The 13,863-nt window shown below is 41.9% G+C and overlaps 1 protein-coding gene across 1 annotated transcript in view; it reads left to right on the forward strand.

The window, feature by feature from the left end:
- LOC109927309 (ryanodine receptor 1-like) overlaps positions 1–13,863 on the forward strand; it is a 380,829-nt gene that overhangs the window by 23,082 nt on the left and 343,884 nt on the right. Inside the window, exon 2 of the mRNA XM_048618232.1 lies at positions 9,747–9,866. Coding sequence (XP_048474189.1) covers positions 9,747–9,866 — 120 coding nt within the window. The remainder of the gene's footprint in view (positions 1–9,746; positions 9,867–13,863) is intronic.

Consider the following 13,863-nt stretch of genomic DNA (forward strand, 5'->3'; position numbering starts at 1 on the left):
GGTGGGATGAGAAAAAGCCATTCTAAGCTGCTGTTGCTTTTTGCCCCTGTTTGTGCTCTCTGTGGTCTTATTGCTTCGTTCAGAGGTGCAAAGTTTAGCTGCATAAGTATGCCATGGTTAAAGCTTGCTGCAGGGAAATGCTCAACATGTGAATTGCCTGTGCTAATAATTATTGCCTTCAGCTTTAGACACACTACAGTTTCCAAATTCCCTTCTCAATTTGTAAATTTATTTTGCCAAGTTTGATCAGAAATCAAATGAAAAGCAATTTCCTGACCTCTGTTGTAGCAGTACAGTTGACAACTGTGCTTCCCAAGGTTCCCTCCTTTTCAAGGACAAATAGAGGTGGGCAATAAATGCCAGCCCAATGTCCTTACTTCATGTGTAGGGTAGAAATCAAACTGGGAGTGAACCAGGAATGAGGAGTGCTCAGAAAACTCTCCCTGCCAAGCTGCACCCCTCCACCATAGTTCAACACCCTCCTATTACTTCTGGTAGATTACGTCATTTTAAATGTTACAGTGGACTTGGGTGAGTTGAATTTATCTTTTAAATATTTTCCTGATTTGGTGTTTCTTCATTTTCTTATGTCAAATCATTCGCTGAATAAATCACTGAAGGAATGCAAAAACTGCTTATGAAATATCCTTTTTGCTTGAATCATACAATACAGAAGAGGCTGTATGAATCTAAGAGGCCCTTTGGCCCATCGAGTCTACACCAACAAAAACTACTCTAAATCTGCACAAATCCCACTTTCCAGCAGTTGCCCCTAGCTCTGAATGTTGTTTTATAATTAGGTAAAAGTAACTACAGACATGAGGGAGGAGCTAGCCAGAGTTAATTGGAAGGGGAGCCTGACATGGAAGACACTAGAGGAGCAATGGCAGGAGTTTCTGGGGGTATTTCAGGAGGCACAGCAGAAATCCTTCTCAAGGAAGAGAAAACCTACGAAGGGTTTGTCTTCTACCTACATCAGCAAAAGAATATTTGTAGGGTAATGAAGGATTTGTGTATCCAGCTAGTATTTATACAAAACCTATCCTGAATGCTTGCTTAAAGAAAGATTTCACATATAATCAGCATGAATCTTCATGTAGAGTCAATGTGCTGCAGGTGTTTGGTCATGAGGACAGTGGTCCTACCATATTTGCTATCTATTTATTTTGCAAAGTAATGATGGAAGCTACTGGGTTATCAATTTCAACATGGCAACTTTACTTACCAATCAAAAGACAGCATTATGCAACTGAGCCCAGATCTGGTTGTTGTATAAATGAAAAGATACAATAAAGAAAATAAGTTATAACCTAATGCAAGAGTCATAGAATCCCTACAGTGTGGAAGCAGGCCATTTGGCCCCTCCAAAAAGCATCCCACCCAGCGCTACCCCCCTACCCTATCCCTGTAACCCTGCATTTCCAGTGGCTAATCTGCCTAGCCTGCACAACCCTGGATACTAGGCAGTTTAGCATAGCCAATCCGCCTAACCTGCACACCTTTTGGACTGTGGGAGGAAACCAGAGCATCCAAAAGAAACCCATGCAGACTCCAGGAGAATACACAGACAGTTACCCGAGGCTGGAATCGAATGCGGGTCCCTGGTGCTGTGAGGCAGCAGTGCTAACCATTGAGCCACCATGCCACCAATAGACTATAGTCACTGGGATATTTGGTAGGTTGATATCCTTTAGAAAAATGCACAAAACTAACTTCTGGTTTGAAGTTATTACACTTCTTTTCAAACAGCCAAATAAATTATGTAATTATAAGTTAATACAAAAGCAAAATACTGCTCATACTGGAATGAAGAACAAAAAAACAAGGAAAAAAGGTCAGCAGGTCAGGCAGCATTTGTGGAGAAAAGACATTAATAATGTTTCAAGTTGTTAACCTATCATAGTTCCAAATCAGAATGATGTGTTGCATGGAGGGGAGCTTGCATGTGGTTGTGTTCCTAAGTATTTGCAGCCCTTGTCTTTCTGGGTAGTAGAGGTCACAAGTTTGGCAGATGCTTTTGAAGGAAAGTTGGATAAGTTGCTGTATGACATCTTTTAGTTAGTATATTTTGTTGCCTCTCTCTGCTGGAGGTAGGCCGAATGCTCAACTGGTTGGATGGAGTGCCAGTCTAACAGCTGCTTTGTCCTGGATGCAGTGAACTTCTTGACTGTTTATTGGAGTTACACTCATCCAGGCAAGTAGGAGTATTCCATCATCTGAGGTGTGTTACTCGCTACACAATTCCAAGCCTCTGGCCTGCTCTTATATCTACAGTATTTCGAGGGCTAGTCCTGTTCAGCCTTTTATCTAGAGCATGTCTCCAGGATGTTGCTGATAAGGGAGTCAGCGATGGTAATGCCATTGTATATCTATGAGAGATGATTAAATTCTCTCTTTATTGGAGATGGTCATTGCCTGTCACTTGCCTTATATCAGCTCAAGCCTGCAAGTTATTGCACTTGTAACATATGTCCATGAGTTGCTACAGTACTTGTGAAGTTGTAAATGCTACTGAATGTTGTACAATAATCAACTGACTTTTTTCTACTTCTGATCCTGTGATGGAGGGAACATGAAATATATGAATTAGCAGAAGTAGGCCACTTGGACTCTCAAGCCTGCTCAGCCATTTTATAAGATCATGACTGATCTGATTGTACCCTCAACTCTACTTTGACTTTCCTTATACCACTGGAATCCCTTTATGAATATTAATGTAACTGAAGATAGTAAGGCTAGGGTACTAACTTGAGGAGTTACTGCCGTGATGTCTTTCAGTGATGACAAGTGGTATTCCTGTGGGCCAGTCATGGCACAAACCCCTTTTTCCCCCTTCAGTTTTTCCAAGGCTCCTTGATGCCATACTTGGTCACATACTGTCTTGATGTCAATGGCTGTCACTCTCATTCCACTTCTGGAACTCAATGCTTTAACCATATTTGGAGCAAGACTGTAATGATACTAGGAGCTGCAAGTGGCATCAGTGGAACTCAACCTGCTCACTGATGTTCAGTTTATTGCTCTAGGTGTAGCTTGATACCACAGAAACGATATCTCTCATCATCTTTGATGCTTTGAGAAAAGGCTGAATTGAATTTGGCCTACTTAGTGTGGGCAGGATGTACCTAGGGAATGTTCCACATTGCTGGGTAGGTGGCAGAGTTCTAGCTATACTGGAAAACCTTGCTTTGGGGCACAGCTAATTTTAAAACACAGGTCTTCAGTACTATTGAGATAACAAGAACTGCAGATGCTGGAGTCAGAGATAACAGTGTGGAGCTGGAGCAACACAGCAGGCCAGACTGCAAAGAACGAACAGGAAAGCTGACGTTTCAGGTCAGGACCCTTCTTCAGAAATGGGGATGGGGAGGGGAGGTCAAATACACTGGTAAGACCAAGCGGAGACTCAGAGACCATTTTATAGAGCATCTGCACTCTGTAAACGACAAACAACAACACCTTCTGGTCGCAAAACATTTTAACTCCCCCCGCACTCCCTGGGTGACATGTCTACCCTGGGCCGCCTCCAGTGTCACGATGACGCCAGCCGCAAACTGGAGAAGCAGCACCTCATTATCCTGCCTCGGGAGCCTACAGCCCAATGCCCTAAATGTGGATTTTACCAGTTTCAAAATCTCCCCACCCCCAGCCTCATCCCATGACCAACCCTCCCTCTCATCCCCGCCTCCTTGACCTGACACAACCTGTCCATCTTCTCTCCCACCTCACTGACCAATCCTGACCACTGCCTACATGCACTCACCTATCACCATCCCACCTACCTTCCCCAGCTCCTCTCTCTATTTCTGACCTCCCCTCCATCTCCCCATTTCTGAAGAAGGGTCCCAACCCGAAACGTCAGCTTTCCTGTTCCTCTGATGCTGCCTGGCCTGCTGTGTTCCTCCAGCTTCACACTTAGTTATCTTCAGTACTATTGCTGATATATTGTTAGTATCCATCGACTTTGCAATATCCAATGCTTTCAGCCATTTCTTGATATCGCAGCACCTGGAGTGAATGAAATTGATTGAAGATTGGCATCTGTGATGAGGTTGAGATGGATTACCCTCTCAACAACTCTGACTGAAGATGGTTGCATGGGGTGCAGCCTTGTTTTCAGCACTGATATGCTAGGTTTCCTTCCCCCTCTCGAACTAGTATGTCGGTGAGAACAAGATCAGGTAGGGTTTTCTCTCTCGTTGATTTTAGGCATGGTTTGATAGATGTGTCCTTCAGAAGCTTGGTCAGAAGTGGTGCGACTGAGCTGCTTTTGGTGATGGACATTGAAGTTCCCACCTTAAGAGTTATGTATTCTGCACATGTGACCAGAGATAGTCAATTTTAAAACTCCTTTTAATTTTTCTGAAATGGTGGGTCAGTAAAGGAACAAATCTCTGCCAATCATCTTGAATCCATGTTCTCTGTTTGACAAACATACTCTTTATCCCATCTGTGATTTTCCCCGTCCCTGCCAGCACCCCGCCATTATTAACAATATGGTATATGCTGGAAGTAAATTAAACACAACATCAAACTCTTTCACAGCCTATTTGTTAGTTTTTTTTTGTTCTGTTCCCTGAAATTACCTGAAAATTCATTCACTGAAGTATGCAGCCAGGTAATAATGTGCTTAATTGTTTGTAGAAATAGTTTAGTGTCATTAAAAATTCTCTCGTATGGCCCACAGTGATGCCTAATTTTTTTTAGGCTTAAAACAAAATGCTGAAAATTTGAAAATCTGTTACTTTTTCTTTTCTTGCAATCATTGTACACACTCATCCTAAATGTTCTTTATCTCAGAGTCATATTTGATGGTTTACCTGTGAAGTGTCCCACTATCTGACCCCTTGCAGAACTTGTTTAGATGGTTGGAGCAATTTATGTTAGAGATAGAAACTGATACTTCCTTTACTGATTTTCTGCAGAATTAAGTTTTTAGCTGAAATAGAAACCAAGGAGCTTCCACGGAATGGAGTGGGGGTGGGGTCAACCTAATAGTGAGCTAAGAATTTTCGACTAGGTTTTTAATTGTCTAATGTTTTTGTGTGTAACTATTAGCTTAACTGAAGTTAAATCTTCTGAATTCTGACTTTAATGAATTCTTTCGGACCGCCAATCAACTGGACTACTTTGTCTTGGATGGTGTTGCATTTCTTGAGTGTTGTCTGAGCTGGACTCATTCATGCAAATTGAAAGCATTTTGTCACACCCCTGATTTGTCTTGTAGATGGTGGACAAATTTTGGAGAGTCCAGAGATCAGTGACTCACCTCGATTCCTAGCCTCTAACCTACTCTTGTAACCACAATATTTATATGAATGGTCCAGTTTGGTTTCTGGTCAATGTAAATCCCCAAGATGTTGATGCTGATGGATTCAGTGAAGATAATGTCAGTGTGTTTCAAGAGAATGTGATTGGATTCTTATTGGAAACTGTGTAGTCTGGTACACACCTGATTGGCACAAATGCTCTGTGGTACACATCAGTAAAGACTGATTATCCATCTCCTCTTGTTGTATGAGAGAATGGACTGTGTCATAATCTGAGAAGTGGTTGGAACTGAACGCCATGTAACATTCTGACCATCTGATTAAGTGAAGGAAGGAAGGTCATTGAAGCAACTGGTTGCACCTACACACAGCCTTGAAGAAACCATAATCATCATGGTTGGTGCTAGGTATGAACCTGGACTGTAGAGAATTTTCCCTCTTGTTGTTGACTTTTAATTTTAAAGATCCTTAATTTCACATTTATTCAATTTCTGTCTGTTTTGGGTTTCAAGATTGATTTGTACGCATTTGCAAATCTGGCAGAGGTGGTGGTGGTGGAAGAAAGGAAAACTTTGAGATCCAAACTAATGAGTTAGCTTTTTGCCCAAGAAGTGCAGAGAATCAGAAATATTCACCACCTTTCATAGCATTTTTAGAAACCTGCATTTCTTCTCTATTACGCAACTTGAGTTTTCAATTACTTTGGTGCACCTGAGAAGAAAGAACATGTGGAGCCTAGAAGCTGGCTTGTGCTGGTACGAATGTGTACCGAGAATTGTCCCTGACCCAGAACACATCTTGTCAGCCTTTGCGTCGGGATGCAGACACCTGTTGGACATTCTCCGGCAGCTCCCTGCTGATGAGGTTTGCAATTTTTAGATTATTGGCAGCAGCTCTGTAACCGGTTCTGGTGGGGGTGGACTGAGGAGTTTGGGAATGGGACCAGTTGGGAGTTGTGGATCTGGAAGGAGCACTTTCCATTGTCACATGCAGGAAAAATATAGTTTACAATGCTGAATCTTTTTAGTGACAGTTGGCAACAGTTCTATTTTATGACTGCTGATTAGATAGTATATGTACCATATGATCTGCAAACTTAATTGATTAAGAGGATATCCTATGTGCACTGCCCCCACTTGCTTATATATAGAGTCTTGACCATTGAACTCCTCTATTTGACTCTAGTTTTGTATGACAATGTTGTAAGTGCTCCTCTTCTGGGTCAGAATGCATGCATAAATGCAGTCTGCCATATTGCATGCTTTTGTTCCTCTTTTTATACCTGTGAGATGGATGCAGCATTATCAGATTTCTCTAGGCCATCGAGCAGCTGCTACTTTTAAAAGCCTGCAGCTGCTGAAAGAGCGAGATGCAGACCAAATGTGGGAAAAGATTGAAATAGAAGGAGGAGCAACACTGAGTCAGCTGTAGTGAGAGCTCTCAAGAGTCTGATATACTTCTATGAATATTCTGCACAGGCAGTGAAAGAATTTGCTGGGTAGCATTTCCATTTTGACAAATAATTATCCAGTGTTGGAAACTAATGAATTTGTGAAATTGTCCAATGTAAGTGACATTGCAAGCACCCATGTCCTTCCTGAACAAAAGCTGCTGGAAGCACTAACTCCTCCATACGTACTGTGGTAGAAAGAAGGATTTATTTGTAATTAGGTGCTGACTTGCATGACCTCAGTATGTCCCGGAACACTCTAAAGCCAAAGAAGTACTTTTGAAGTGTAGTCACTACTAAACTGTAGAAAACTGGACAGACCATTTTACACTTAGCAAGGTCATACAAAGCTTCACAATGTTAAGATGCCCAGATAATCTGACTTTCAACAACATTTATTCCTCAATTCAACATTAGTCAGCATGTAGGAGAATACTCACCTACTCCATTCTCGATAGTACCATGGGATCATTTACACTTGCCTGAGAGGGCTTGTCTCAATTGCGTTTCTGGCAAAGTCATCTTGGAATATTTCATCAACAATCTATATTGTGGTTTGGTATTCAGGATAAAAGTGATAGAGGAGGATCTATTTTTGTGTATAATCAGTGCAAACTGTATCCTTCCATATTATGGAAAAGGTGAATAAGTTGGAAGAGGCAACAATGCAGTGTGCCAGTCATGCTGAGTACTCCTGTGGTGTGAATTGCTACTTGGTAATATTGAAGTGATGAAAGTAAAATATTGGAGATGCCAGAAACCAAAAATAATAAGAGAAGTTCTGGAGAAACTCAGCAGATCTGACAGTGTCTTCGGAGAGAGAAATCAAGTCAACATCTGAGTGCAATATGATTCCTCTTCAGAACACCATGACAACACTCATGCTTGGGTTGATCAAGTCTTGCTGAATGCAGACATGGACTGTTTTATTATATGTTGAGTTGTGAATGGGGCTAAAGACTCAATGACAAAAACGGGGAGTCACTACGATGAGAAAAATTCATTGATTAAGTATTTTAGCTTGAGGTTAGGCCACTGCCCTGAGCACTGATCTTTAAAGATCAATTTTGTCTATTCTCCTCGACCACGAGGCCCACTGTGTCTGTGGCCACCATCATTCTGGTGCCACAATTGATTAGAAAGAGATACATCAGTGTAGTTTCCTTGTCCAATATCTGTTCCTAAATCAACAAGCCTTTTGTGTGCAAATTGGAAGCTGTTTTCTCCTAATTACAAGAGTGAGTACACTAACTTGCAGTGAAAGTTGTGGGATGATATATGTATATACAGTTGCTCAAAATTTGGAACAATTTTGATAATGGGGAGAAACTGTTTGCACTGGGAGGAGGATGAATAACCACAGCACACATTGAGAAATTACAAAGAATCAAGGGGTCAATTTTATTTTTAGAATCATAGATGTTGAGATTTCTTGCAATTGGGAATGCACTGGCTGAAACAGTGATGGAATCATGAACAAGGATCTTCCCAGCCCTGAATGATGTGGACTATGATGGAATTGTGAGAAGTCAAGCAAGGCCCTTTCTTGATGGGGTGAACTAACAGTTGTACTGGGCTTCTGTCTTGATTTGCTTTTTTAATGTAACCAGAAAGCTTGTCATGGTTGTCAGCAGTCATGAGTCAAGGGGTAGATATGTATCTATATGGCACTGTGCTGTGAATCGCACCCCAGTCCCATGTACATACGTGGCAAACATGTATTAAAGTCTTCAGTCGGAGGGCTCCAGCTCATTAAGCCAATGGTAGGTGCCAAATCCTCCCACCACCACCACCACAATAACAACCACCACCAAATTTTTCGGCACAGTTATTCAGCTGCTCAGGGCTGTCATACTGAGGATATTCTTCTGTGTGAGGGGGCTGTGGAGCCAAATGTCAGGCGTCACACCAAGTGTCTCGGCTCTTTTGACCCTATTGTGGGCTGCTTTCTCCTGGAATGAGAGAGTAAGGGATGGATTGAGGGAGATGAAAGTATGTGCCTCAGCTGTTATTGCAGAGGTCCTGTGGGACTAATAATGTGCAGGGTATTTCTCAGATATGTTCCCAAATGCTTAGCTTAATGTCAAGCTAAGAATGGATGTTTGAGAAGGAAGGGGTTTTAGAACTAAGTTATGAAACAAACCCATGGTACAAAAGATGAAACAATTCTTACAGGAGCCATTTTGACAGGAACACATTGTGCCAAGAGAGAAGTTTAAATGGAATTGGGTGTTTTTCTGATATTTTTCCAACTCTGTTTGTCTGACTGAAATTTTAAATTTGACTTGGCTAGGGCGCCCATTCTAAGCCACTGTCTTTCCTCAAGCTTTGAATATTTTATCCCAGCTGCATCTTTATAGGTATTTTTTAATCAAACTATTCAGAGGCACACCTCTGGATCTGATGGGACTTTACCTCTGGGCCAGATGACCTGGGTTTGAGATATTACCATAGTGCCGCAAGAGCCCTCCATCTGTACTTGTAACCCAAGCTTGAGGAGGAGAGTGCTAGTGACGATTCTGCCTTGGGTTGGAAGGAAGTCCAATGCAGGCTTCTTTTTTAAGCTCCTTTGTGGACCAAGAGGACCAGGAGTAATTCTGGCCATTTCTCATGTCAGCCTCCTGCCATTTGATTTCATACTCCAGGTGTAGATGTAGATGAATAAAACAAATTATCAATTGGCTGTGTCTAGATGTTATCATTGTCTGATATTTCAAAGCAGCAAATTTGATCAGGCCTTTCAGCAATGGATTTAAGGAAATGATAGGAAAATGTACAAACATGGAAGATGTGACAAATGTCACCAGATACTACCATAGAACTGTACAATTAACTTTGCCTAGATTCAGCAATTCTCAGACCAGTGCCATCTGCAAATTTTGCTTTGTGCCACTTCAACTATAGTTTTACTTGCAAAACAGATGGGAAGCTTTTTTTTTGAGTTTCATACCTTTTACCTAAAGTAATGTGAAAATGTTGCCTTGTTGCTAATTTACTAACGGTTCACTTTCTTTTACGTTTGAAAGGATGATGAAGTGGTTCTTCAGTGCACTACGACCATTGTCAAAGCACAGATTAAGCTCTGCCTTTCTGCTGAAGGATTTGGAAATCGGCTTTGTTTCCTTGAAGCTACATCAAATGCCAAGGTATTTCTACTGTCTAAAATTAAACATAGTTGTCCTGAAATTTCCCCCATTGCATAACTACAGTTTTGAGCTGCAGTTCTGAAGAAGAATCACTGGACCTGAAATGTTAACATTGCTTTCTGTCTCTTGATGCTGCCTGACCTGCTGAGTTTTCCCAGTAATTTCTGATTTTGTTGCTGATTTCCAGCAGATGCAGTTTGGTTTTTTAGTATTAGAGCAGAGTTACACTCCTTTTTTTCCAAGAGGAAGCTATTAATTAATTTATCCTGGGCCTCTGCCAATCATACTGTGTGAGTTCCCTCAATTATTTGTGCTGCTGTAAAATATGGCTGCCAAAACCATATTTAGCTCATTGCTATAATTCCATCCCGCAAATGTTTCTACTACATGTATTCTGAATATGCACAAGTTCATGCACAAAATTTTAAATGCACTTGGACCCAAAGTCACTATTCGTTACTTAATTTTTGTAATAATTTCTGTTTCTTTTCCTTTTCTGTTTACCAAGTTCTGCAGTTTCTTCTTCATTTTTAAAATCAATTTATAGTTCCCATTTCTGGTGATAGGCTCACCACCAATATCCACTACAAATCCATTGACTACCACAGTTGTTTGGACTATTCTTCCTCACACCCCACTTCCTGTAAAGACTCCATTCCTTTCTCCCAGTTTCTCTGTCTCCGCATCTGTTCTGATGATGCCAGCTCCTACGAGGGGCCTCTGAAATGTCCATCTTCTTCCTCAACTGAAGATTCCCCACCACCATAGTTGACAAGGCACTCAGCCGTGTTGGCCCCATCTCTCACTCTTTTGCCCGCACCCCTTCTCTTCCCTTCCACAACACCAGTAGGGTCCTTGTCCTCACGTACTACCCCACCAGCATCCACATCTAAAGGATCATTAACTGTCTTTTCCGCCACCTCCAGTGGGATGCCACCACCAGACGCATTCTCCTCCCTTGTCAGCCTTCCACAGGGACCATTCCCTCCAAGACACCTTGGTCTGCTGCTCCTCCACTTCCCACAGCTCTCCACACCCCACAACACTCGGAGAAGGTTCAACACGTGTCAATTTACTTCCTCCTTCCCCACTATCCGAGGTGACAGACAGACACACTTTCCAGGTGAAGCAGCAATTTACCAGAACCTCACTCAATCTAGTCAACTGTATGTGCTGCTCACAATATGGTTTCTCTACCTTGGGGAGGCAAAATATCGATTGGGCGATCACTTTGCAGAACACCTATGTTTTGGCTGCAGAAATGACCCTAAGCTTCCACTTACCTTCCACTTCAACACACTACTGTGTTCCCTGACCAATGTTTCTGTCTTGGCTTGCTGCAGTGCTCCAGTGAAGCTCAGCACAAGATAGAAGAACAGCGTCCCATTTCCCTCCTGAGGGGACTTTGTAGCCTTCAGGACTGAAAATCAAGTTCAACAATTTTAGGGCCTGAGCACTTTCTTTCACATCATTCTCCCAACCCCTGGACATCAGACCTTGTTATCACATGGGCTGCTACCAGAACCCAACCCATTGTCAGCTATGAATGGGCCCCATTAGCAGCTATTGATTCTCACAGGCTAGCCATTACCCATACCTTTTGTCCAACTGCTAATCTTCACCACTGGGCTTCAACTCCACCAATTGTTTACTCCTTCCCCACTCTTCTCACTCCATGTTCGGTGTATATACCAATCATTTCCTAGCTGCAGTCAGCTCTGAAGAAGGTTCACTGAACTGAAAAGTTAACTCTGCTTTCTCTGCAGAGATCCTGCCAGACCTGCCAACTTTCTCCAGCAATATCTTTATTCTTTTTACTCCCTCACCCCACCACCTTCTGTGCTTCACCTTTTTCCTTATTTCTTAAGTACATCTTGGCACAAGATGGAATGTGTAACTTTGACCCATTTTAACAATTCAGTATAAGAGTATGAAAGATTCATTTTATCATTTTTACCAAAATACCATTATCTGAAACTGAAGAATAAAAGTGATCAATTGTGAGTTTACATTATAACACCATGGTTGAGTCTGAAATATTTATGTATTTATGCATTTGAAGTAACTGAAATTATAGTTGCTGTTTTCCATAACAACCTGAATTAAGGTTCAGGTTTGTCTGGCTGAATGTGGGACACTCGTTACTGAAAAGTGGAACAAAACAAGAACATTCATAACAGTCCATGGAAAGATACTGGCATAATGTAGGTTTTCCCAAAAGAATCTCAAATGTAGATTACCTAAATTCATAGAATCCCTACAGTGTGGAAACAGGCCATTCAATCCAACAAGTCCACACTGACTCTCTGAAGAGCATCCCACCCAAACTCGCTCCCCGCCCCCCCCAACCTCTAACCCTGCATTTCCCATGTCTAATCCAGCCAACCTACACATCCCTGGACAGTAAGGGGCAATTTAGCATGGACAATCTACCTAACCTGCACATCTTTGGACTGTGGGAGGAAATCAGAACAAACCCATGCAGGCACTGGGAGAATGTGCAAACTCCACACAGACAGTCGCCTGAGGCTGGAATTGAACCCAGGTCTTTGGTGCTGTGAGACAGCAGTGCTAACCACTGCCATTGTGTCACTCCAAAGTCTTGTGCTTCGAAGGATCTTGCGAACATAGGAGCAGGGTAGGCCATACAGTTCCTCCTATCAACCTTGGCATGCAATAACATTATGGCTGAACTTCTACATAAACAAACTTTCCCACTCCATAACTACACCCCTTGATTCTCTTTTGTTATAGAGGTTTACAGAACAAAACAAGCACTCAACTATTCTAATCCCACTTTCCAGCACTTGGTGCATAGCTGTATGCCTTGACAACATAAGCATATATCTAATTGCTGCTTAAATGTTTGAGGGTTTCTGCCTCTACCACTCTTACAAAAGATTCCTATCACTCTTGAGTGAAAAAAAATTTCTCCCACCCCTTCTAAACCTCCTGCCCCTTACTATAAATCCAGGCCCTGATACAAACTTATCCAAAAGTATTGTCTGTTCGTCTGCTCTGGCCAAATCATAACTGATCTTATTAAATTGGCCTTCCCCCAGTTTAGAACTTTGGTTTCAGGCCCATCCTTGCCCTTTTCCATATCAACCTTGAATGTAACGGATTTATGGTTGCTGTCTGCAAAATATTTCAACATAAACTAGCCCAGGACCATTCCCCTCCAGTACAGTCTTTTACATTGTTTAAAAAGCTCTCCTGGATGCATTCTATTCCCTCTAAACCTTTCACACTATGGCTACCCCAGTTAAAGTTGGGGAAGGTGAAATCCCCTACTATAACTACCATCTTAGTTTTACACTTATCTGAAATTTGCCTACATGTCTGTTCTTCTTTTTCTCTCTGACTGTTGGAGGCCTATAGTATTGCTTCTTTTTGGTTTTAAGTTCTATGTGCGTGAATTCATTTGTGGAGCCTTCTAAAATTTCTTCCCTCCGCACTGCTATAATTGATTCCCTGATCAATAGTGTGGCTCCCCTCCTCTTTTACCTCCTTCCCTGTCATGCTTGAAGACTCTATGAATTGACCACCTGGAGATACAGAATCGTAGTAATTTATAGTACAGAAGATGCTCATTCGGCCCATTGATCCCCTCCGCTCAGTGGAGCAATCCAGTCAGTCCTAACTCCCCACTTGATCCCTGTATCCTTGTAAGTTTATTACAAGTTCCCATCCAATTTCCTTTTGATGTCCTTGATTGTTTCCCCTTCCATATCCTAGTGGGCAGCAAGTTCCTATTTGAAACCACTTGCTGCAAGAAAAAAAGTCTTACTGCATTTTCCCTGGCATCTGTTATCAGAAATCTTAAACCTTTGTCCACAATTCCTTGTACCAGCAGCTAATGGGAAGAAATTTTCATTAGCTGGAAAATTCTGGCATATTTTCTCTAATGGCAAACCCATAATGTGCACACATTGCTCCTTGTCCCCCTCCCAGTGCTGCAAATAGGAAAACCTACTGGATCTTCAGCCTATCGGTC

This window comes from Rhincodon typus, chromosome 39, assembly GCF_021869965.1.
Source record: "Rhincodon typus isolate 14 chromosome 39, sRhiTyp1.1, whole genome shotgun sequence".
Lineage (NCBI taxonomy): Eukaryota > Metazoa > Chordata > Chondrichthyes > Orectolobiformes > Rhincodontidae > Rhincodon > Rhincodon typus.